The following is a 27,565-nucleotide window of genomic DNA, read 5'->3' on the forward strand; positions in this document are numbered from 1 at the left end:
TCTTCCAGTGTAGTCCATATCTTTTGGAGATCCTTTAGCTCTTCTTCTGCTAATCCTGTCATACTCAGCCTGTGTAGACCATCATTCCTAATTGCTAGGCAAATTTCTATGGCTTGCTTGTTTGGTTTAGACACATCTGAATCAAGAAACCATAACTCTGTACGCTATTTTTAAATTTTGAATTTGGATAATAGGGTCAGTTGCATGCCAATTCAAACTGGGGAATTTTGTGGACATTTTGACAGTATCCCTTCGACCTTCCTCCTTGTTTTATTCAAGTTATTGTTCAGCAACTGAGACTGCATGACACACTTCCCTTCTAATGATGGCATGCTGCTATCCCTTAAAGGCTTATTACAACAATGGATTGTGGGTTTTTTTTTAATCAAAGGCTAAACTACAGCCTATCATCTAACTACTCATGTCCTGTCGCATACTACCTGGCCTGGAATAAAACTAGACCCATTTTTGATAGCTTGCATCCCATGGAAAGTCCTGTCTGGTGAATGCAGGGTACATGTTGGACTATATCCCAAAAGTTAGATTTGAAATTGGGCAATGCATGTGTGCATTTTTAAACTTTCCCTCTCTCTGGCTCAGATGGCCTCTGGTGTTACTCCAGGGAGAAACGTAAGCCCCTGAGAAATGCACGCAATGATGCTTGGTAGATCGGCTGTTTGCTATTTTTGCATGTAGTGTATTGGCAAACCACTGCTGTACTATTTTTTGCACATGGCAGATTTGAACCTGCTGTTCAGATGTTACAGATTAGCAGATGTATTACTTTTTTTCCACACGTCATTGTGACTTTGTGAATATTACAGGTTGCCAGTTTTATATGATGTGCTTTTATGTATATTAAGGATTATCAGATTGTTCCTCTTTTGCCTTCTATGTTATAGATTGGGAGATTGCCACAGTTGCTTTGCTTCTGGCTGGAGCAGCCATTATTTTCATTGCCTTTCTGGTGGCCTTGATCTCAATCTGCCAAGGAACCCGTCGGAGATTCTACAGACCTGTGGCTGTCCTGTTGTTTGCTGCAGGTAACTCATTAATAAATCTGAATGGTATACAAATTTTATATTCATATTAGATATAAAGAGAGGACTTTACCAGTGTGGAAATGATTATCAGCTGTATATAGTCTTTCACAGTTTTTCTTGCACAATCAACTAACAGCTACAGTGGTATATTTTTTTTAAACGGGTTTGATTGATTTTCAGGAATGTGAAATGAAAAATATGAGGAAAAATGGGATCTCCATGAATGTTAGTTTGTTTTCCAATTTTCTTCACGGAGCATGGGTCCACGGGCACTGATAATATCTTGCTACCATGGCCAAGGAGCTATTCATAAGGTATGACAGTGAGCGTCAGAGGGCTATTTAGCTGCAGAGGAATCACAGCTGACCCCAGTCCTGTTCTCACACAATATGCAACAGGGGTCACTGGACTTTGTCAACTTTCAGAGCTAAAGCCTGTTATGCTGCCCGTGCTTCTTTCAAGGCTGAGAATTAGAGTATTAAACTGTTCTGCCCATGGACAAAAAAACTAAAATTCATTCTGGAAAATTTGGTAGGGATTCCTCTTCAGTTTGCACAGGGCCATGCTCTGTGAATCTTTCTGGACTGTCACCGCTGTCATGGGAACACTCATTGGCTGCACAAACAGCCTTCCCTTGCATCAAGTGTTCTAAGAACCTAAAATGTGCCAAATATATCAGTGGAGCAAGAAACTGGATAAGTTGAGGCCCTTTCACTTCAGTGACCTGTCTTTAGATTTACCCTCAGAAACATACCCTCCAATGACACCAGGATGAACTTTTCCATTTCCCATATTAGAGGGACTAAATTGGATAGCACCCAAAAATGGGCAGTGGGATTATAACCTTCAGTTGATCTGTGCCCATTCCTTCCAATGCAGACAACACGCAAACTTCATGCTCCCTGCTCATTCCCATGATTGCAATGTGCTGGGTGGCTGTGCCCATGAGCAGGGGCCCCAAGTTCGTGACAGCCTAGCACCACTTTAGATGAAAGCAAAGTACTGCAAATGCTGGAAATCTTTAGCTAGCCTGCACTACTTAAAGCCAGCCTGTATCTCTTAAAGGGGAGGAGCATTCTGGCTGCAGCAGGTGCTTTAAGTGCTCGGGGAAGAGTACCTGAGTAGGAAGGATAATGCCACAACAAAGTACAGAGCATCCTCATAATTTATCTGATGCAGCAATGGACACATGGGTGCAGCAGGTGAACAGAAGGAGAGAGGTTATCTATCTACAGGAGATCAGGAGACCCTCCAATCAGACATAGGAAAGCAGAAACCTTGCGATCAAACTTGCCAGCAGTATAGCCCCGAGAACCTGGATGCAGTGTGGTTCATCCCATGGAGGTGGGGTAAACACATTTGCTTCTGAAGAACTCTTGTTTCTCCTGGCCCACAGGGAGTGCAATAAATACACTTACCAGATAGACCTAACACATCTCACCTTCCTTTCATCTTCCAGGGCATCTGAGGCCTGGGGAATCTGGCTAGCAGGTGTTGAATATAAAAGTGAAGTAAAAATGGAAGCACACAGCCTCCTTAAAATATGTACAACCCACCTTCAGTAAGTGGATTGGTTTGCCTTACCCCTCCCCCAACCCACATCAGTTAAAGCCAGATGTGGGAAAGCTGGAGCTGGGTTTCCCAATTCTTTTTACTTTAACCTTCCCCTGCCATGGTTCCTTTTTCATTTTATCCTATGCTTTTTTGTTTGTGTATTTTCTTTTTTATAAAATATATTTTCTAAACCTATGTTGGAAACACGTTTTTATTTCTGGCTTCTTCATCCTACTTCTATAGTGTCTGGCCTCCTATTCAATACCAGCTTTGCATTATTTATTAGCCTTTACTATCATGTTTCCATTTGTACTTTTAATTGTTTATTTCCTTTTATATTTTATTTAATCCATTTTTTTATTACAGTATTTAATAATGCACGAAATAGGTCCTGCAGAAAATATGGCTGTTTGCACTTTAATTCTTCTATTTATATTGTGACCTTGTACCTGTTCATTTTAATTCCAATTATCTTGTTTCTATTATTTTAATTTGTTTAACCATCAGCATTATTATTTATTATTTATTATTAAGAAATAAGAAATGAAATAACATAAGAAATGTTATATGGCTTCTTTGCAATTCCTTTAATTCTACAATATGCCCACTTCTGTTTTCTTCTGTCTTGAATTAGCCACCATTTTTCTTTTCACAGTCATATTGCTACTACATTCCTAACTGAAAACTCTAAAAAGGTTGTCCCTGTCTCACACTGTGTTGTGCTATGCACTGTTAGTGAGGATTCAGCTCTTTTGCAGGAACACCTGAGCAAGCAGCTGTTTTAAGTGACCAGCTTTGATTCAGTGGGCAAAATGTGCTGGGAGGTGAAAACTCATTACTCAGCTGTTTAATGACCAGTTTCATTTCTGGGATTAGAGATCATCTCCTGCTGCCAGTGCAGTATTCAAATTAGCTATCAGCGATGTCACAATTTACAGGTAACAGAAATAGACCTGAGTTTCTTGTGTTAAAACTACTGTTCCTAGAGTAGGAAGGTATGCATATTTTGAATTGTGATGCCATTTACATTTCAAAATAGATAGGTTGAAAACAATTGGACAATTCTGGAAAGTATCATGATCAAATTATGATTGTAGTCATTATCAGTTATCACACAGGCCATGATCTTGATCTGAAAACTTCAATCATTTTTTTAATCATCCAAAAAATAGATAATTTGCTTCTACACTTCCATCTCAGTGAATAATAATGATTTCCCAGTTACCCTTATCATTTACAGTACAAACCTTTAAATATAGGATATTCAAAGCTATTCTGGAAAAAGTGACAAGCTGAAAATAATGACTGAAAATTTATGTGACCACTTCTGGAAGATACTTTCACACATTTTCCTCAGGCATCTATAAGATTAATAATAGCGGGATAGAAGAAAGGGTACAAAAGTAAAACGTCCTGTAACTTGATCCTTTCAACTTGCTACTTCTCTTTCTATGTATTAGTAATATAAATTGCCTCTGTTTGAATAGATACACTAGCAGATAATTATATGTTTAATGTTTTATTAGTTTAGGCCTACTTTTCATTTAATGTCTTCCAGAATAATTTAATCTGCTTTGTTTAAGTGCTGGTGTTCATTACATTTGAAATATATACATCTGATTTTTTAAAAATGTTTTCTTAATCTTTCAAGATAATGATATATTAGTATGGAAAAATATAGATATGGTATAAAATCTAGCAGTGGACAATATTTCCTGTCAGTGAAAAATATTGTCTTTTATTCCTGCAAGCTAAGGCTTTCTGTAGCTTATTTTGAGTAAAGCACCAATTTATTTTGCAAATTTCACATTTTAGGAACTCATATTTTCAAGTGAAGTAATTTTCAAATTATTTTTGTGCAGAGGGGAAATTCTTGAAAGTACTGACAAGCTGCTGGAGGCATTCTGCCTTAACCTCAGAATAGGATGTGAACCATCCAAAAGAATATAGTAATATCATTGGGAAAAGTATTTTTATTAGCACCAATAAAGGGTCATTTGACTTTGGGTGCTTACCTAAAATGATGATAACATTTCAGCAGCCCATTTTATATCTCTCTATTTAAAATTAATCTCTTGTCGCATTCCTCAAGCCTGATGCCTGGAATACAGTTGTTGATGGTTAGCACAGGTTCACTACTGCCTACACATGGCAGTGGTTCCACCATTGCTATAGTATGACAAATTTACTGAAGTAAAATGATTTGACTTGATGTTAAAAATGTGCGTATTTCATTAATGCTAAAAGAAACAACCTTTACAGTGATCATATGGAACTTAAAATGTAAATACTTTAATTATTCCTTTACTCCTTTGCCATTCCTCCTTCCTTAAGTGTTGTTTTCTCACCCTTTCCTTTGAAGGTCAATGAAGGGTATTTTTCCCTGTACTACAACTCCATTGCCCAACACCTGATCAGCTAAACATTCAGTACAGTCCGGGTCTAGACGATCGATAAACACTGGCCATAACATTGAAGCATTCCCAAATGTTCCCCTGGTGCAAACACCAGCTCTGAGTGGTATAAAAAATCTCTACAACCAGGCCCTTGAGCAGTAGAGAAGGCCTCTACCAAACTACACTGTTGGCTTAAAATATTTATTTAATCCTTACACTGAGGAGAAAATTACAGCTGCCATGCTGCTGCTGCTTCTTCTCCCATGAATTTCTCCACAGAAAGTAGAATTTCCTGGTGACTTTACAGCTCCTCCTGCCCGATAGGATATCATGGTCCCACTGAAGCGAATGGAGATTTAAATATCTTGCCGCATCTGCCGGAGGTGGGGGTTGCAGGACACACTGCAGCGAGTTTCTAAAATCCTAGCCCTTATCCTTTTCAGCCTATTATGCAGCATTGGTTGTCATGATGCTCCCTGGGGTGGTTAATAGGTTGATGAAACCTCATATGTACTTAACATTGGGTACCTGCATCCCAGATGATTGGACACAGAGGCCTGAGACCATAACGCACCTGAGGCACTTCATACGCACCAATGCAGGTGACAAGCACAAAGGAAGCTGGGAGCCTGCACACAAGTTAGTTTCATTTGGCCCCATCTTTAGTTTAAATGAGGAAACAGTACTTATTTAGAACCGGGAAAGGACAGGCTGCCATTTACGTACCAAGAAGAAAGTTTGGGCACCCTCGTCTGCTGTTATTCTAGCCCTCTTACCCCGTGCTTCCTCTCCCATGCTGAACAATTTTCTCCCCACACAATGGGCAGCCAAATGCCCTTCCATTGATATTGTAATCCTGTTGATTCTGGTATTTCATGAGAGAGATACCCAGCGCATCACAAAATATGTAGATGGCTTGCTTTGCATTATCTACTGAGTTGATTAATGTGCACTCTCACAGCTGTGCGAAGAACATGTTCATACCTTTAACAACTACAAGTCCCATTATACATCAGTCTCACACACACACACACACATCATTCGCTCACACATACACACACACACATATACACAATTTGTCCACAGTGCCTGGAAATCAGCCAAAAGTATGGCCCAAGTGAAATTTCCATCTCAGGATCCAGACTGAAGAGCAGCCTTTCTGTGGAATTTCTTTTTACAGGCATTTCTAACATTAAATAACCAATTGAATGGGTAAGATAATGATTGTTTTTCCAAAATTTTGTAGTTTTCATATGTTTATTTTGTTATAAATGATTACCTCGAATTTCCATAGGGATTATCATTGGGGAGATTAGTGAATTATGGCTGCATACATTAACACATTGATCTGCATTAAGAAAAATAACAGAACCAAAAAGTGAAATATAAAAAAATTGAGAGATTTGATTAGTTACTTTTGTGTTACTCATTTCTTTCTGATTAGTAGCTTTGAAAAATATTTGAGGCTGCTGATTGGTTTGTTTTTCTGCTAGATGCTCATTCCTCCCTCTTTTTGGCTAGTTTTGATTCATTTGCATTTAGTCAATTTGATATGTCGTTGGTAAGTTAACAGATAAATGGCTGTTTCATCCAATCATTTTTTTTATCCTGATGATGGTGACACCTTGGAAATGTGACACTCTTTTGCCTTTGAGGCCATACTGTCAACTGTGGCTCTATTGAAAGCCATGATGAGATGAGCCTCTGAGAACACATTCACTCCATCACTAACAGCGTTTATTTCCACCTCTGTAACATTGCTCAACTTTAACGGTGCCTCAGCCTTTCTGCTGCTGAAACCCTCATCCATGCTATTATTACCTCTAGACTTAACTATTCCAATATACTCCTGGCTGCTTTCCTATTCTCTATCTGAGGTAAATTTGAGGTTATCCAAAATGGCGCTGCCAGTTTCCTAACTTGGATGAAGTCCCATTCACCCATCACCCCTGTATTCACTGCATTACCTTGGCTGCCAGTTAAGTAATGCCTCAATTTAAAAATTCTCATCTTTGTTTTGAAATCCTCCATGACCTTGCCCCTCACTATCTCTTTAATCTCCTACAACCCTCCAAGATAATCTGTGTCCCTTCAATTGTGGCCTTTTGAGCATCCCCAATTTTAGTCACTCCGCCATTGCTATCATGGATCTAAACGTTAGAATGTTCTCCCTAAACCTTGTTGCCTCTATTTCCCATCTTTCCTCCTTTAAGATGTTCCTTAAAATATACCTCTTTGACCAGACTTTTGGTCATCTGTCCTAATGTCTCTTTATGTGGCTTGATGTCAGTATTTTTTATTGATAACATCTTGGAACATTTTACATTAAAGCGGCTATACAAATACAAGTTGTTGTTATTGATGTTGTTTATTCCTTTTTAGATGTAAAGTCCTTTATATTTACTAATGATAAAATGACATTGCTGAAGAAGGGAACAGAAGCTACATTTTTGTACCTAGCACAAAGCAGTGGCAAGTTAGATGTCATCAATATCTATAGTAGTTTAGAGTTCGCACATGACCCTATCAGTGTGACACAGCAGCATCAAATTGTGCTGATCGCTTAGAAGCATTTGCTTTGTCATTTTTCAGCAGTAGTTATCTAAAGATTGCAGGAAAAGTCAATCATTGGTCAATACTGAAGAAAATAAGTTTCATCAGATCACCAATGCTTTGTGATTTTTGAGCCAATGTGCCTTAAATTGGACCTTGAACAAATATTTTTGGCTGTATTATCAGGTGATTTCTCTGAAAGTTCCTACGGCAGATATCTTAAAGGCCAAGAATTTTAGGATGGTGGGGTTTCCTGGTGGGTCATCCCTGCTGACAACGCCTGCCCCACAGCCATTTCACGCTATAATGAGTGTTAATTGGCTGCAGGTGGGACTTCTGCCTCACTCAGGAGGAAGTCCCGCTTTAGAGAGCTGATGGCCTATCTGATTGCCCGGCAGCTCTCTAGTCCTTGCAGCGTCAGAAGCTGCAGTGAACAGGACTGGGAACGCAAGCAGTCCCCAGAGCCGAGGTCCCGGGATTCCAAAACAGGTAAGTTTTGGGGGTCTCAGGGCTGGGAGCGGACGGAAGGCCTGGGGGTTTGGACAATGCAGTATTTGGTTGTCAAGGAAGAGGCTGGGGGCAGAGGGGGTTGGCGGAGGGAGGTCCAGCAATTACTGGACCTTAAGAGGGGGACCTGAAGTTAAAAGGGGGCTTCTGTTGGAGGTGCCCCCTTCCCACCCGAGGCCTAAACCCAATTAATTTCGGGCTTCCCCCATGCCTAGGAACTCCTCCCACCAGCCTAAAAATTGAAGCTGGGAAGGAAACGACCAGTAATTGGCCACTTAAGGGCCTCAATTGGGGCAAGGGCGAGGTGGCCCGTCTGAGGCCTCACTCTGCCCAGCGTAAAATTGCAAAGAGGTGGAGGCAGGCGGGAGCGCAGCAGGAAGCCAATCCATGCTATTTCACACTCAACTCCCGCTTCCAAACCTGCTGGCGGGGAGCATAAAATTCAGGCCAAAGTTAAAAGAACTTAGTTGAAGCATGGTTCACAATATTTTCAGAAGTAAGGGCTAAATTTTATCAGTTCTTCGGGGGCAGGCTGGGAGGCAGGAAGGCTGGCAAAATGGGTGGAAAGGTGTCAGGTGTCATGCACAACATCCTCTGCCCACTGTGCCATTTTGCCAGCTGCAGGAAAATGGCAGATTAGCTGCTCGCTGGGTGCCCAACCAAGCCACTTATGTAACCAATTAAGGGCCTCTTCCTGCCTCTGCAGGCATTTTGTTCATGTTGAGAGGGTCTGTCTTCATGTGGAGAAACTGCCAGCTAAACCCTGGTCCCCTTTTTGGGCTCACTTTGGCTCATGAAGGTTTCCCCAGTGGCAGTGGCTGTCCCTGTGACAACAGTGTCACCTGTCCACCAACAACCATCAACCCCAACCCCTCACTTGCTGGGCCCTGTCTACATGGACCTGGTGTCCCCATGCCGCACGTACCTGTCTTCGAGGGCGCAAGGTCTCAACCTGCAGCTGCAGCCCCAACAATGGCCACAGCTTGCAGTGACACTGCTGAGGCTGCTGAGCTGCCAGGCCTTTGATTGGCAGTGCTTGGCCTGCTTTTAGCCCCAGTGGCGGGATGTCTGCTGTCTCAGTAATATCCCAGTCTAAATAATATAGCTTTGTGGAAACTGTATTTTGAATAAGGGTGCAATGAATAAGGGTACAGGAACCTGATTGTTCTTGTTGAATGTACATTCAGTTGGATTTAATATATTGATTTTGTGATTCTGATTTTCCTCTTTCACGCACCAATCCTAAGACATTCTTCTATGTTACAGTAAAAATGACTGAAGTCAAATTGAGTAGCAGTGAAGACTATGCTAACCAACATTGCGGTAATAGATGAGTTGCCATTTTGGGCAATAGTTATCCTAACTTTTCCATTGCTCTCTCTCTCAACTAACTATGAATTTAGGTGTGTACTGGATCAGAAAAGTCAATCTTGGTCCACCTGCCAATTGTCAGCTGAATTCTGGATGTTACTTTGCTTTAAACTGGTATGATGAAGATCATCTGTTTTGTACAGCCACTTCCATCCCAGGACTCCCACCAGTGCCCTAAAAACCAAAAGCGTTCCTTCCTTCCTAGTGTTTCTGATATAAGATAGCAGCCTGAGGAAACAGCAAAAGTTTGTTTCTGCTTTTGGCATTATTTTTAATATTGCACTCAGGAGCATGGGAACAGGAGTAGGCCATTCAACCCATCGAGCCTGCATCGTCATTCAAGTAGACCATGGCTGATCATGTACCCCAACACCACTTTCCCGCACTGTCTCTATATCCCTTGATGTCATTAGTCTCTAGCAATCTATCAATTTCTGTTTTGAACATGCTCAATGATTGAGCTTCCGCAGCCCTCTAGGGTAGAGAATTCCAAAGGTTCACCATCTTCTGAATGAAGAAATTCCTCCTCATCTCAGCCTTAAATGGCCTACCCCTTAACCTGAGATTGTGTACCCTGGTTTTAGACTCACCAGCCTGTGGAAACATCTACATCCACCCTGTCATGCACTGTAAGAATTTTGTAAGTTTCAATGAGGTCACCCCTCATTCTTTGAAACTCTAGGGAATACAGACCCAGTCTCCCCAGCCTTATGAGATAATTCCGCCATCCCAGGGATTAATCTAGTGAACCTTCATTGCACTCCCTCTATGGCAACTATATCCCTCCTTAGATAAGGATACCAAAGCTGTACATAATACTCCGGGTGCGGTCTCACCAAAGCGCTATACAACTGCTGCAAGACATCTTTACAACTGTATTCAAATCCCCTTACAATGAAGGTTAACATACCATTCACCTTCCTAATTGCTTGCTGTACCTGTGTGTTAACTTTTAGTGACTCATAAACTAGGATACACTTTGGACACTTGCACTTGTCAACCTCACACCATTTAAGAAATAGTCTGCCTTTCTGTTTTTTCTACCAAAGTGAATAACTTCACACTTATTCATATTATACTCCATCTGCCATGTTCTAGCCCATTTACTTAGCCTGCCCAGGTCCTCTTGAAACCTCCCTGCATCCTCCTACAACTTACGTTCCCACCCAGTATGGAGTCATTAGCAAATTTAGAAATATTACGCTTGGTCCCTACATCCATATCATTTATATAGATTGTGAACAGCTTGGACCTAGGACTGATCCTTCCAGCACCCCACTAGTAACAGCCTGCCAGCCTGAGAATGATCCATTTATTCCTACTCTCTGCTTTCTATCTGTTAACCAATTCTCAATCCATTGCAGTATATTTCCACCAATCCCATGTGCTCTAATTTTATTTACTAAGCTCCTGTGTGGCACCTTATCAAAAGCCTTCTGAAAATCCAAATACTTCATATCCACTGGTTCTCTTTCATTAATGCTACAAGTAATATCATCAAAAAACTCCAACAAGTTTGTCAAACATGAGTTCCCTTTCATAAATCCATGTTGACTCTGCCCAATTTTACCATTCTTTTCTAAATGTCCAGTTATCACTTCCTTTGTAATAGATTGGAACATTTTCTCTACTATTGACGTCTAACTAACAGGCCTGTAGTTCTTCATTCTCCCTCTTCCTCTTCTTAAATACTGGGGTTAGATGTGTTACCTGCCAGTCCACAGGAACTTTTCCAGAATCTATAGAATTTTGAAAGATAATCACCAATGCATCCATTACTTCTCTAGCCGCCTCCTTCGACACTCTGAGATGAAGCTCATCTGGTCTAGGGGATTTATCAACTTCAATCCAATTAACTTTTCAAGTACTACCTCTTGACTGATACTGATTTATTTTAGTTCCTCAGTTTCACAGGTACCTGGTATTTCTGGGAGATTTTCTGTATCTTCTTCCGTGAGACAGATGCAAAGTAACAGTTTAGTTTCTCCACCATTTCATTATACGCCACTATAAATTCCCCTGTTCCCACCTGTAATGGGCAAACATTTGTCCCAGCTAATCTTTTGCTTTCATATACCTCAAGAAGTTTATACTGTTCACCTTTATGCTAGTTTGCATTCATGTTCTCGTTTCCCTTTCTTAATCAGTTTCTTGGTCCTCCTTTGCTGGGTTCTAAGTTGCTCCCAGTCCTCAGGCTTGACACTTTTCTAAAGCCACTCCCTTTGATCTAATGCAATCTGAGAGATGAGGTGAGAGTGACTGCCCTTGACATCAAGGCAGCATTTGACCAAGTGTGACCCGAGCAAAACTGGAGTCAATGAGAAACAGGGGGAAAACTTTGCTGGCTGGAGTCATACCTAGCACAAAGGAAGATGGTTATGGTTGGAGGTCAATTATCTCAGTACCAGAACATCACTGCAGGAGTTCCTTGGGGTAGTATCCTAGGCCCAACTATTTTCCATTGCTTCATCAATGATCTTCCTCCCATCATAAAGTCAGAAGTGAGGAAGTTCGCTGATGATTGCACAAAGTTCAGCACCATTCACGACTCCTCAGATACTGAAGCAGTCCATGTCCAAATGCAGCAAGACCTGGATGATATCCAAGCTTGGATTGACAAGTAGCAAGTAACATTTATGCCACACAAGTGCCAGGCAATGAGCATCTCTAACAAGAGAGAACTTAACCATCACCCCTTGCCACTCAATGGCATTACTATCGCTGAATCCCCCACTATCAACATCCTGGGTGTTAGCGTTGATCAGAAACTGAATTGGATTAGCCATATAAATACCGTGGCTGTAAGAGCAGGTCAGAGGCTAGGAATCGTGCAATGATTAACTCACCTCCTGACTCCCCAAGGCCCCGCTATCAACAAGGCACAAGTCAGCAGTGTGTTGGAATACTCTCCACTTACCCGGATGAGTACAGCTCCCACAACACTCAAGAAGCTCAACACCACCCAGAACAAAGCAGTCCACTTGAATGGCACCCCATCCACAAACATTCACTCTCTCCATCATCGATACACAGTAGCAGCAGTGTGTACCATCTATAAGGTGTACTGCAGGAGCTCAACAAGTGTCCTTCAACTGCACCTTCCAAACATATGGCCACTACCATCTAGAAGGAAAAGGGCAGCAGACACATGGGAACACCACTACCTGGAAATTCCCCTCCAAGCTACTCACCATTCTGACTTGGAAATATATCACCGTTCCTTCCCTGTCGCTTGGTCAAAATCCTCGAACTCCTTCCCTAACAGTGGTGTGGTTGTACCTACACTACATGGACTGCAGTTGTTCAAGAAGGCAGCTCAACATCACCTTCTTAAGGGCAATTAGGAATGGGCACTAAATGCTGGCCTAGCCAGTGATGCTAACATTCCATGAATGAACTTTAAAAAGTCTTTCACTTTAACCACGGTTGATTTACCTTTCCTTTTCGGTGTTTATGCCTTAGAGGATGTCTATCTGTTGTCGACCATGTATAATCCCTTTAAATACTAGTCATTGCCTGTCTACCATCAAATTCTTTAGCATTTTTTTCCCAATCCACCATAGCCAACATGCCCCCACACCTTTATAATATCCTTTCTTCAGATTTAGGACTCCAACTTCAGAATTAACAACATTGCATTCAAACTTATTGCAAAATTCTATCATATTATGGTCACTATTTCCCAAAGGCTCCTTTAGAGCAAGGTTGTTAGCCCTTTCCCATTACACAACAATAAATCCAAAGTAGCCCGATCCCTAGTTGGCTCCTCAACGTGCGGCTCTAGAAATCCATCTCGTACAAACTCCAGGAATTCCTCCTCCAGAGCATTAGTGATGATTTGCTTAACCTAGTTCATGGACAGAATTTTACGCTTGGCTTGTAGGCGCAAAATGACACGTGATGACGTCGGGCGTGCATCCCAACATCATCGTGCACTCGCACAATATTTCATTCGGCGGGTGTGCGTTGGAGTCGGCTGCACACCCACTGATAATTGAAAGGCCTATCAAGGCCATTAACAAGCTAATTAAAATTAAATTTACTCTGCCCGTCCAACCTTATGGTTGGCGGGCAGGCAAAAAGGCCAAGCGGCCTTACATTTTTTAGGAAACCTCATCCAAGAACGGGATGAGGTTTCCTAAAGCAAATAAACATTAACTAAAAGCTTTATTTTTGGATTAAAACATGTCCCAGCTCGTGACAGAGTCACATCAGGGGGCATGTTTTAAAAAATTTTTACTGTCTTTATTAATTTTTTTAAAAAGTGCTTCAAAGTCCCTGAGGCAGCTCCATGTCTCAGGGAGATTGAAGCACTCTTTTGTACAAATGCGCAGATTGTGCTCCAGGCCTGCTCTCCCTCCCCCTCCCCACGCCCGCACAGGCAGTGCTGAGTGCTGCCGCTCGTGATCCACACAGGGCGGGCCTTAATTGGCCCACCTGCGTGAAATCACGGAGCAGAGCTGATCGCGGGTGGCAGGAGGCTTCCGGAGCCCACCCAATGAGGGAAGGATTCTGGTCCATGTGTAAATTGAAGTCGCCCATTAATATTGTATTATCTACGTTGCTTGCATCTCTGATTTCCTGATTTATACCATACCCGACATTAGCACCACATTTTAATGGCCTGTACTCAACTCCCCATCAATGTTTGCTGCCCCTTGCTATTTCTTAACTTCACCCAAACTGATTCTACATCTTGATTCTTTGATTCAAGATCATCTTGTACGAATGTACTGATCTCATCCCTTATTGAGATTGCTACCCCGGCTCCTTTTCGATTTTGCCTATCCCTCCTAAATACTGAATATCTTGGATATTCAATTCCCAATCTTGGTCACCCTCCAAAGTGGCAATTAAATCATACCCATTTACCTCAATTTGTGTATTCAAATCATCAACCTTTTTGCAAACACTACATGCATTCAGAGTGCCTTTAATCCTGCTTTTTGAACATTATTCTTTATTCTGATCCTATTTGATGCTCATCTATACTTCATCTGTCTTCTATTTTTGCTTTCTACTTTTCTACTTCTATTTACCAGTTTTGCTTCTCTCAAATCCGAGCTCTTTCTTAAGTTCCCATCCCCCTGTCAATCTAGTTTAAACCATCCCCAACAACACTAGCGAATCTCCACATGAGGATGTTAGTCCCAGCCCTGCGAAGGTGCAGCCTGTCCATCTTGTCCAGGTCCCACCTACTCCAGAACCAGTCCCAGTGCCTCAGAAATCTGACGCCTTCCCTCCTGCACCAGTTCTCCAGCCATGTTCAATTGCTCAATTCTCCTATTTCTGTGCTCACGAGCACATGGGACTGGAAGTAATCCCGATATTACTGCTTTGGATGTCCTGCTTTTCAATCTCCTTCCTAGCTCCCTAAAACCTGCTTTCAAGACCTCATTCCCCCATTCTACTTCAATCACTGGTACCGACATGGACCACGACCTCTGGCAGTTCACCTTCCCCAGAGCAATGTCCTGCAGCCACTCCTTGATCCTGGCACCAGGGAGGTAACATACTATCCTGGAGTCATGCCTATGTCCACAGAAATGCCTGTCTGTTCCTTTAACTAACAAATCCCCTACCATACAAAGAGGGAGCAGGAGTAGGCCATTTGGCTCCTTGAGCCTGCTCCGCCACTTAATAAGATCATGGCTGATCTGATAGTAACCTCAAATCTGCATCCCGCCTACCCCCATTAGCCTATCACCTCCTTGCTTGCCAAGAATCTATCCACCTCTGCCTTAAAAATATTCAAAGACTTGGCTTCCAATTCCGATTCAGGAAGAGTTCCAAACACTGATGACCCTCTGAGAGAAAAGATTTCACCTCATCTCCATTTTAAATGGGCAATCCCTTATTTTTAAACAGTAACCCCTAGTTCTCGATTCTCCCACAAGAGGAAACATTCTCTCCAGCTCCACCTGTCAAGACCCCTGAGGATCTTATATGATTCAGTCAAATCGCCTCTGACTCTTCTAAACTCTAGCAAATACAAGCCTAGCCTGTCCAACCTTTCCACATAAGACAACCTGCCCCATTCTAGGTATTAGTCAGGTAAACCTTCTCTGAACTGCTTCCAATGCATTTACATCCTTCGTTAAATAAGGTAATCAGTACTGTGCACAGTACTCCAGATGTGGTTTCACTGGTGCTTTGTATAACTGAAGCATAAACTCCCTACTTTTGTATTCAATTCCATTTGCAATAAATGATAACATTCTGTTAGCTTTCCTAATTACTTGCTATACTTGCATACTAGCTTTTTGTGATTCATGCACTAAGACATCCGGACCCTCTGTATCTCAGAGCTCTGCAATCTCTCACCATTTGGATATAATGCTTCTCTTTTATTCTTCCTGCCAAAATGGACAATTTCACATTTTCCCACATTATACTCCATTTGCCAGGTCTTTGCCCACTCACTTAACCTATCTATGGGTAAGTTTTTTAGCTTGATAGGTGGGTGCTGAGTGCTGCCACTCATCTTAATTGCCCACCAACATGTAATTGCCTTCTGGGCCCGATCGTGGGCGGTAGTCAGCTTCTCGACCTCCCTGCCCCCCCCCCCCCCCCCACCAAGCCTGCGCGCCAAGGGCAAAATTCTGCTCTATATCATTTTGTAGTTTCCTTAGGTCGTCTTCACAACTTATTTTTCTTCCCATCTTGACATCAGTGAATTTGGCAACCATCCCATCCATCCCTTAATCCAAGTCATTTATATAAATGGTAAAAGGTTGAGGTCCCAGCACTGATCCATGTGGCACAACACTCGTTATATCTTGCCAACCTGAAAAAGACGCACTTATGCCTACTCTCAACTTCCTATTAGCCAGCCAATCTTCTATCTGTGCCAATATGTTGCCCCCATACCATGACTTTTTATCACTCCTCTTCCCCTCTTCTTACTCCCCCTCTGTACAGCTGAGCCACCTGTGGTGCTACAAACTTGGCTCCGACTGGACTCCTCTGAGGAGTATCCACCAGTATCTGAAATAGAAAACTGATTTTAGAGCGGGATCTCAGGGTACTCCTGCCTGGTTCTCTTGGAGTGCCTGGCAGTCACTCATTCCCTTTCTATCTCCATGCTCCTAATCTGTGGTAAGATCACCTCTCTGAGTGTGCTATCCATGTAGCTCTTACCCTTGCAGATATGCCACAGTGACTCCAGCCACCGCTCGAGCTCCAAAGCCCAGAGCTCAAGTTTCTGCAGCTGGTGACATTTCCTGCACATGTGATCATCTAGGTCACTGGTAGCATCCATGACTTCCCACGTATTACAGGACATGCATTCCATGTAACAGATCTGCCCTGCCATGTCTTATCTTTACTTCACTTACATTAACTTTATTTTACTTTGGTTTACTTATATTAATTTAACTTGGCATGAACTTAATAGACCTTATAACTATTGATAAACCTTACTGGTAGTGATAAATCTGACTAATACTTAACACACTTTATGAGTTGCAACAAACCTTACTTAACGCATTCCCTGTGAACTGAATTCCCATCTAATTAATACCAATTGAACCAACTGCAAGGTACTCTAACTTACTTGAAGGGTGTTAGTTCTATGTCAGAGCTTGACTCTTAATCTATATTTAAATCTGAAAATGACTTACCAAAGCTTACCACGTGAACCTAATTTGCTACTTACTTGGTCTCTGTCTCACTCAGGTGTAGTCTCCTGACCGTGCACCCCTTACTCATGGGAAAGATGGCTTTGGCATGAGCAAAATAACTTATTACAGATTTTAGTTCTAGATTGCTGAGTTTGAGGACCAACTTTCAATATTCTGTAACATCCAGAAGGATTAGGAAAATTTTACTCACTATTCCAAAACAACAAGAAACATATTACACCTTACATTTATAAAACCAACCATGGATATTTATAAACGAAATCTGATTTACATTCATACAATTCTGTACATTTTGATAGGTGAGTGTATCAAGTGATATGGAACAACGGCAAATAAATGTTGTTAAGGCACAGACCATGTATGAAATTATTAAATGATCAAGCAGATTTATGGTGCTGAATTCTGTTCCTAATGTTTCAATAAGGCAGAGGCCTGAATCCATTTAAAGATTCAACCTTGCTTTTGAAATGTGTTTTGCTTTCCTTCCTTCCTTCCACTCTTCAATTTCTTTCTCTGCTTTGTAAGTATTTGTGAATTGCCTTGCTCTAAAAATTGTGCCAGCTCTGGCCTTTAATCACAAGCAAGTTTATGGTTGTTAGATGGGTTAATTGATGCCTCCACGTCTCTCGCCATACATTTAATGCATTTTCCCTGTAATAATCCGGAGGTTATGATCTGAAAGATTCTTTATTTAATCTAGCACATGGATCCTAAAATGCTGATTGAAATTCTCCACATTACTGTAGCCTGTAGCATTATATCCGATGTAAATCTCAAACTACTGGCTGCTTCTAAGATTGACATTCTTCTTGATTGCCCTAGAGTCTCCAGAAATTGAAGATTAATCACACTCATGTGAACAACCTAAGGGAAAATCATAAAGACATTAGAAAATCATGGGCAGGATTTTCCCCTCGTCAGGTGGACAGGCCCCCAGGAGCGGCCACAAAACAAACTGCCATCCGCGATCGGACCCTGAGCACGATTTAACATTGGCTGGCCAATTAACAGTCAGCCAGCATGAAAGACGCTGCCGGGGTGGAGGCGGGAGGAGCACAAGCATTGAAGTCTGCGCACTGAAAGCTCCCTGAAGGCACAGAGCTACCTCGGGGAGCCAAAGAATTTTAAGTACAAAAAGAAAAATGTTACAAATTATGTAAACTTAGTCACATGAAGAGGGTCATGTAAAAACCAATGTTGAAAATTTTTTATTGTATTCTTTAGTTTTTTAGTAACCATTGGAAATGTCATTCCGCCCATGGATGAAGAACTTGTTCTTCTATTCATTCAAAAAGCATTTACTGACCCTGAATTCAATACTAAAGCTTCTGCTTTTTCACGGGGTTTTATTTACATCATTTAAAATGCTAACTTACATTTGAAGAAAAAAGGCAAGTTGGTGCCAAAATGCAGATATGTTATATTTGGGCAAAATTGTGTACAGATTTTACTTAAATTACCTTAAAATGTAGTTTCAGATAGAGCAGAGGCTGCAAGCCTGTGTGTCTGAGTTCAATGTTACGTTTTCAATCAGTAGATTGTTTTATAGGAGCCCCATGATCAATAAAGTTTGGGATTATAATAAGATCATCTCTAAAAATTTAAATGTATAGAATAAGTCAATATTTTGATGTATACTTTAGGAATTTTTTTTGATTCGTCCATTGGCAATGGGCATCACTGACAACATCAGCATTTATTGTCTATTCTTAATTGTTGTTGAGAAGGTGGTGAACAGCCAATCTCTTGAACTACTGTGGTCCATATGGTATAAGTACAAACTCAGAGCAGTTTAAGGAGGGAGTTGCATGATTTTAACGCAACACTAGTGAAGGATCAGTGATATATTTCCAAGGTTGGCATGTGACTTGGAGGGGAGGTTTTTTTTGTGGTGGTGTTCCCATGTGCAACCCTTGTTCTTGTAGGTGGTAAAGGTTACATGTTTATAAAGTGCTGTCAAAGGAACCTCGGTAAGCTTCTGTAGTACATCTTGCAGATGGCACACACTGCTGCCACTGTGCATCAGTGTCATTAGATAAGGTAGTGAACCTTTAAAGTGGCTGATAGGGTGCCAATCAAGCAGGTTGCTTTGTCCTGGATGGTGTCAGGCTTCTTGAGTGTGTTTGGAGCTGCACTCATCAAGCCAAGTGGAGAGTATTTCATCATATTCCTGACTTATGCCTTGGAAATGGTGGACAGGCTGTGGGGAGGCAGCAGAGCAGTTATTCATTACCTAATCTCCAGTCTCTGGCCTGCTTGTGTAGTCACTGTATTTATATGGCCAGCTGAGTTATGTTTCTGGTCAATGGGTTAGCCGCAGGATATTGATGGTGGGGAAGTCAATGAGAGTAAATGGTTGGATTCTCTCTTGCTGGAGATGGTCTTTGCCTGGCACTTGTGTGGTGTAAATGTTACTTGCTACTTATCAGCCCAAACCTGGATATTGTCCAGGTCTTGCTGCATATGGGCAAGGGATGCTTAGTATCTGAGGACTTACAAATGGCACTTAACACTATGCAATCACCAGAAAACACCCCCACTTTTGACCTTATGATGGAAGAAAGATCATTGATGAAACAGCTGAAGATGGTTGGGCCTAGGACACTAACCTGAGGAACTCCTGAGGTGATCTCCTGGGACTGAGATGATTGGACTCCAACAACCACAACCACGCTCCTTTGTGATAAGTACCAGTGGAAAGTTTTCCCCCTATTCCCATTTATTTCAATTTTAATGGAATCCCTTGATGCCACATTCGGTCAAATGCTGCCTTGATGCTGAGGACAATTATTCTTGCTTTGGCACTCTGCTGTAATAAGATCTGGAGCATCGGTGATCAAGTTATTGCTGAATAATTGCTGCTTGATAGCACCGTTGACAACATCTTCCAACACTTTGCTGATGATTGACAGTAAACGAAAGGGTGGTAATTGGCCAGATTGGATTTGCCCTGCTCTTTGTTGACAGGATATACCTGGGCAATTTACCACACTGTCAGGTAGATGTCAGTGTCCTAACTGTATTGGAACAGCTTGGCTGAAGAGGATTGCAAATGCTTCGGCCTTGTCTTTTGTACTAGTGTGCTAGACTCTGCCATATTTCAGGATGGGGATATTCATGGAGACATCTGGGCCAGTGGCTATGAGATATGATTCAATAAGTATCATTATATCATTGACTAATCTGTGGGATAGCTGTTCTAATTTTGGCAGAGGTCCCCAGTTGCTAGTGAGGAGGGCTTTGCAATATCGACTGGGGCAGTTGTGCCTTTATCATATGTGATGTTTTGGTTGCTTTTGGGCAGTTCACCCTGTTTTATTCTTATTTGACTTTCCTCTACTAGTTTGCTACAACTGAATGGCTTGCTAGGCCATTTCAGAGGGCAGTTAAAAATCAGCCACATTTCTGTGGGTCTAGAGTCACATGTAAACCAGACCAGGTAAGGTTGACAGATTTCCTTCTCAAAAGGGCATTAGTGAAGAGATGGGTTTTTACTACAATCCAGTAGTTCTTTTGTTACCCTTATCAAGATTAGCTTTTTATTCCACTTTTATTTAATTCAATTTAAAGTTCCCCAGCTGTCATGGTGGGATTTGTACTCATGACTCCAGCCCATTAGACCAGGAGTTCTCTGGATTACTAGTCCAGGAACATACATTACAACTGTGCTCCCTATCCTGGAGTATCTGGATTTTTGTTCAGATTTCTAATATTGGTAATACCGGGGTTAATGTTTTTTTTAAATTGCTTATTGGAAACATTCTTTCAAAAATACATGGTTGAGATGTTTCCAGAAAAAAATGGCAAATTATTGAGTTATAATGATGGATGAGGTAATACATCAGATTACAAATATGCTACACTCTTGAGTAATTGGAAGAATGTTCATGCCTGTGACTCCACACACAAAAATTTCACAGTGTAGCTCCAGCACATTATGAGAGGAGCCAGATGAAGGTATGCTGTCTCCTTAGCTGCATTAGTTAACTCATGCCACAACCATTCCATATAGAATTGGTGCAAACTTGGGAGCAAGTCAATTCAGTGGTGAAACAAGTGGACCTAAGAGAGATAGGGCTAAATTTTAACCTTTAAGGGTGCATGGGTTTGGGTGCAAATGGGGGGATTAAAACTAATGAAATTGACAGTGTGAGCACAAGCGCCTTATTAGAGGATTGGCAATTACCATTTGTTAATCACTCAATTAAAGTGATGTTTCAACACTTTGACTTTAACAGGAGTACCCAAGACTTCATAAAACTCACCAGTGAAAATAAGGCCAGTACACAGGGGCAATTGGGGGTGGTGGGGGTGAAGCAATTTCAGGAAAATATGCCAATAAATGCTCAGTACTTACAACTGCTTACCAACTAGTGGGAAGGAAGTTGTTCACATTATGTTAGCTGACAGTTACTGCCTGGACTTTGGAAGTTACTTTCAAAACTTTGGTGGTTTGCTCCATCACATCAAGATAGGTGCTGCTTATGCTATCTTAGACTGGACTTCAGATGAAGGCCAAGGTGATCAACAACAGCAGCAGTAAAAGCACCCACATTGGCCTGCTGCTCACAGACCTGTAGCTGAACAGGAAAGAGGGGTTTAGCAGAGAGGTGCAACTCATAGGAGCTACTACCCACAAAATAGGGTCTACTGACAGAGGATCATTTTCCTTAATATGTCTGAATGCTGGTGCCTCAGGAGGCATAGAACGTCATGTCAGGTAGTGGCAGATATCTGCAGCCTCCTAGAAGAAGGCCTACTCCATGCTGGACCTGGTCTCCATGTATTACCAGTGGCAGTCAAAGTCATCACCACCCCTTAAACCTCTTTGCCTCCTGATGTTTCCAGAGCTTTGCCAGAGATGTTTCCAGGACCTCCCAGTCGGCCACCACAAATACATTAGACAGGTCGCTGATGGCTTGTTGGCAGGATGGCATCTATGTTAACCTGTGAGGAAACCAGTTTGAATGAGGGGGGATTCTGCTTTGCAGCTCTTGCTGGCTTTCCAAGGTGCAGCGTGCCATCGACAGCGCACACATGACAATCCGGGCACTCCCAGAACAACCAGGAGTACTGTCAACTGCAAAGGTTTCCAATCCATCTATGTGTGGCTGGTGTTAATACTGGGGTGTGCAAGATTCTTGATGCTTTCGTCTTATGGTAGCCCAAGTTGCACGACATTGTGCAACAGTGAAGTTTGAAGCTGCCAGAGAAACAAGGCAAAGAGCTCAGATATTCCTTGGGTGATTCGAAGGAGAAGGAGAAGGTAATAAGGGCAATGGACCCCTAGTGGCTCACATTGTTGCCTGGCTTGCCCTTAAGAATGCAAGGTTCACATAGCTGGCAACAGTCACAAGCTCATGCATGAGCCACTCTTCCCCCCCACCCCGGCTATCCCCAATGCCACTGACACAAAGTAGTCCTGCAACCAATTAACCACCCGCTTCAACATTCCTCTATCAAAAAAATTACCACTCAACACCCAAGAATTGACAAGATGGGAAAGTGGTGAAGAAGAATAATATTTTTGTGAGCTAAATAAAGAACAAAATCTTATCGAAACAATGGCTTTTACATGCCCCCGCCGGGTGTGTTTTTGGCAGGGGGCCATGTAAAATAACATAGGTACCCAGCCACAACCTTCCTACCCACCCCTGAGCTCACCCACATGACACAATAGATGACACAATAGAGGGCACTGAAATCGGCAGCCCGCACACCAGATGTAAATAAATAATTATGGGTCAATTGAGCTTGTTAGCAAGTCAATGGTTCCCAATAATACGTTGCCCACGTCATAATATGGTTGGCGTAGGCAGGTGGGCAGGAATGGGCAACCCATGTTTTTAAAAAGGTTTTTAAAAGGATGGGAAGGAAAAGGTGTACTGTCTTCAGCGGGGTTGGAGGGTGCCCTTTGCGCATCTAGGATAACCCTCCTAAGACAGCTTCCCCAAAACTCAAAACACAGTGCCCAACATTAGATGTGATTCCTTGATTGGACATCATTTGCTAAATGACCCTTAGTGTGCTAAGAATTACGCTGACAACCAATTTAAAATTGTCAGTCAGGCTCACAATGTGGGGCATTTTCATGTATTGAAAGTTACATATATTAATACACAGGTCCCTGTTCTTTGCAGACAGATAGAGCATATACACACATAGGGGAAAGTTTTACGGCAGCAGAATGTTACATTCCCACCGAAGCCAATGAAGGTTAGAATGTCTCACCGCATTGTACAGCCCCATCCCCGCTGAAACGGGGCCATAAAATTCTGCCCATTGTGCCTATTTGTGCATACAGTGTGTGCACAAGCGCCTTATTAGAGGAGGATTGGCAATTACCATTTGTTAATCACTCAATTAAAGTGATGTTTCAACACTTTGACTTTAACAGGAGTCCACCGGTACCCGAGACTTCATAAAACTCACCAGTGAAAATAAGGCCAGTACACAAAATAAGTGAGAGCCATTCGCTGACTCATTCCTCAGGGCAATGCCTTGACCAATCAGGGTCAAGCTGCCGTGTTTAAATTTCAAACAATGCCTGGCAGTTAACTGTCAGCCACCATCACTGATGCATTCTCCATGGCAACTCCTCTACCAATCACTTGCCAACCTATCAGCACTCTCTTCACATTCAGTATAAATTGTTGTTTTCCCCCTATATTGGTATTCTTGCAAAGTGCCCTGATGAGTGCATGATGAACAGCTTCAACATGTCTCTTTTTTCAGCAGTACTCAAGTTCTGTACAACCCACTTGTTCTGTGTGATTTAACCAATCTCAGCTAGGGCAGCAATGGCCCTCAAAACTGATTATGATTTAAGGCAGAGTACAATTGCATGTGGGTTTCCATTCATGTTTGGCATCTCGGAACTTGCTACAAATTTGATTGCTGGTTGACAACTAGACTGGGTTCAGCATTTTGCTTGTAGCCCACCTGGTCCACCATCCATATCATAAAAGCAAAATATTGTAAATGCTGCAAATTTGAAATAGAGACCAGAAAATGTCATAAAAACTCAGCCGGTCTGGCAGCCTCTGAGGAGAGAGAAACAGAGTTAATGTTTCGAGTCCAATACGACTCTTCTTTGAAAGAACAGTCAGAAGAGAGTTCTGAAGAAGAATCACATAGGACTTGAAATGTTAATTCCATTTCTCCCTCTACAGATTCTGCCAGTCCTGCTGAGTTTTTCTAGTGCTTTCCATTTTTATTTTAGGTTCACCATCCAGGTTGACAAATGGTTATGTACTAAAGGGCCTTATTACCATATCTCAGCTTGACTAAGTACTTTCAAACCAGCATGTTTCATAAAGCACCTTTAAAACAGTAAAACTTTCCAAAGCATTTCTCAGGCGTGTTATTAAGTAAAGTTTGACACCAAGCCATAGAAGGAGAAATAGGACAGATGAGAAGACGGTCTTAAGGAGTGTCTTAAGGAAGAAAGTGAGGTAGAGAGGTGTAGAGGGTTAGGGAGGGAATTCCAGAGCTTAGGGCCTTAGCAGCTGAAGACACCTTTGGTGGAGTGATCAAAATCAGGAATGTTCAAAAAGCTAGAGTGAGAGGAATGCAGATGTCCGAGAGAGTTTTAGGGCTGGAGGTTATTATAAAGATGGGAAAGGGTAAGAATATTGAGGGATTTGAAAACAAGATTAAGGATTTCAAGGAGAAAATTAGAGGTAGATTTATAACAGGAATATGGGAGCTCCCATCAACATTAATGCATGAAAAACCTCATGGACCCTGGTGAAGATTGTTACCAAAATAAAAGTTCTATATGATTTGGTGACATCCTCCATCTTGTGCACAGCTGTTAAGAAGGACTGAGACTCTGGTCATATGATTTATAGAATAAACTGGAAGATGGAAAATCATCTTAATAATGTGCATAAGTTCAAAACTTGACCTGCATAAGAGCTGAGTTTGGGTTCTATGTGTAAATTTCTAACTTAAGATGTGTATCTACCTTTGGATGAATGGGGGAGGTTTGAGAAATTGGACCTGTACCATGGGCTAATATTAAGTTTATCAGCTTGCTAGAAAGATGAGGGCAAAATGAAATAATAGCTATGGAAATTGATGTGTATTTAATATACTTAGTGATCCCAACCCAACTGCTCTATTTAATGGAATATATACAAGTGGGACGAAGAGCAGGTGGCACTTGAAGTAATGCCTTAAATGATTTTTTTTGACAAATTGCTATAATTATAATCATATTACAAACTCTAACATTAATTTTTAGCTTTAGTGTGAAGTACCTACTTAAATTTTAACCTTTCATGATTTTCAGTGACAACAATACTGAAATATTTCTCCACTTTGTTAATGAATGTTACAAATAAAAGGTGTTATGTAGGTTGAACACAGCTGGAGACAAGCGAGCCTACAATATTAAAAGTTCCACTCTTCATGTTTGTGGCCAAAAAAACATATGGCTATTGTTTTAACCACATGTATTTCTTTGCAGTTGTTCTCCAAGTATGTGGACTCATTTTGTATCCAATCAAATTTGTGGAAACAGCCACCATGCGAACATATCATGAGTTCAACTGGGGTTATGGCATTGCCTGGGGAGCTACCATCTTCTCATTTGGGGGAGCCGTTCTTTACTGCTTAAACCCGAAGAACTATGATGACTACTACTAGACCAGAACTGATTCCACTGACAAATTTAAAGTAGAGCTCACCACCTATGCTTACTTGCTGTTCTCTCAGTTGAAGTGTGGTATTTAACCTGTCCTATCAATGCACTATCCACTTTGGCTATAATGAAGATAATTGTTTTAAATCCTGCACCACACTGAAGAAACTCTAGAAAAAGTTATGGCTGAATTTTTTGTACATTGGCAGTTTTACATATGGATGGCTAGAATGCAGACTTCTGATAGTGTCACATCATCTAAGAAGAATCACAGAAGAGGTTGGTTTACAGCGAAGAATATTAAACAAAAACCACAACTGCAAGATGTTCACTTCTATCTGTCTGCTCGAAAGAACTTACCCTGACTCTGATAGTTTTGTGTTTCCTGTATTGATGCTGGGAACTTATGCCTCATCTTTGGATTTGGTTCAGATAAAGTATGTCAACTGCTGATTGTTCTGTGGTAACCTAAGTAAAACTGCATGCTTGTATCCATTTACTAATATTCAGCAACATCTTCTGTAAACTTCGTATCCTAATGCACAGTAGAATTATATTACTCCTGTTTATAATTATTACAATGCGTTTGGAACACAAAGCAGTTCTAGTGCTGTGCTGAAGTTCCATTTGTATTGTCAAATTAAAACTGCAGCATTTTCTTTATCATTTTTTTACGCCTACAAATGAATTTTATGAAGTATCTTTAAAGATAAAAAACACAACAAATGTACATGTACTCAGAAGCCGCTTGTTATAAAGTCAAAGATGAACATTTTGAAGAGTTGAAAAGCCAGAAAGGACCTTATATACTATGGTAAGCACTCTAATTTATTTGAGCAACTACTGTATTTTTATATAGACCTCTACACACAACTTCCTGAATATTGTATACTATTCCTTAAACTGTGCCTAAAAAAACATATTTTGACTTATTTTTAAGATAAATACCATATTTCCAGTAATTTGTTACCTCTTTCTTTCTCTGTATCTTTCCTTCTCAGAATAATAGCTCAAAATTATGTTTAGTTATTATAAAATGCAATATTTTGGGAAGGAAATGGGGTTTTGTTTCAACTATAAAACACGGCATCAGCGCTATGAATCAGTAGAACTGTGCAGAATAAATGGCCTGTATAACTTATTTTTTCATTTTATTTTTATTTTCTAAATAATTCCCAATTTTTATGGATTGGGTTGTATGATTTATCTAAAAAATATTTGCCAGGGACTATTCTTGCTCTTATATGGATATTAACAGAATATGCTGAATGTTTAAACTCCATCAATTATTTCCTTCAACCGCATGTTACAAAATTGATGTTCTCAGCAACAAACATTCCCTTGGCAAGTACACTAACGCCAACAAATAGAACACATGAATTAACCAATAAATGTGCTCCAAGCTTTAACAACTGTGGATGCTATTATGCCTTCTATAATATAAAATAATTATGCTTCATATAACTGGCAACAAGCCTAACTCACTTTTTATTGCATTCAGCAATTGGTAAAATATTAGGACTGATATTTGTTGCTGATATTTATGACACAGCCTTAGCCAATGCATAGCCATTTCACCAATTTATTTTTATAGGATTAGGAATGGGACATTAAGCCCTTCAAGGCTGTTTTGCCATTCAATGAGATCATGGCTCAACTGTGCTCTGATTCCACATGCCTGCCTTTGTCTCATATATATTAATACCTTTGGTCAAAAAAATCTGTTAACTTCAGATCTAAAATTAACAATTGATCCAACATCAATTGCACTTTGCATAAGGGAGCTCCAAACTTCTACAACAATTGTATATCATGTCTAAGTCAGGTTTTTAGACTGTGTCCCCAGTTCTA

At 41.1% G+C, this 27,565-nt stretch overlaps 1 protein-coding gene across 1 annotated transcript in view; it reads left to right on the forward strand.

The window, feature by feature from the left end:
• Window positions 1-26,855, forward strand: part of tmem47 (transmembrane protein 47) — a 58,074-nt gene extending 31,219 nt beyond the window's left edge. The window contains exons 2-3 of the mRNA XM_041211727.1: window positions 903-1,043; window positions 25,541-26,855. Of these exons, the coding sequence (XP_041067661.1) occupies window positions 903-1,043; window positions 25,541-25,719 (320 nt within the window). The 3' untranslated portion in view covers window positions 25,720-26,855. The remainder of the gene's footprint in view (window positions 1-902; window positions 1,044-25,540) is intronic.
• Window positions 26,856-27,565: the final 710 nt, after the last annotated feature.

Source organism: Carcharodon carcharias, chromosome 18, assembly GCF_017639515.1.
Source record: "Carcharodon carcharias isolate sCarCar2 chromosome 18, sCarCar2.pri, whole genome shotgun sequence".
NCBI lineage: Eukaryota > Metazoa > Chordata > Chondrichthyes > Lamniformes > Lamnidae > Carcharodon > Carcharodon carcharias.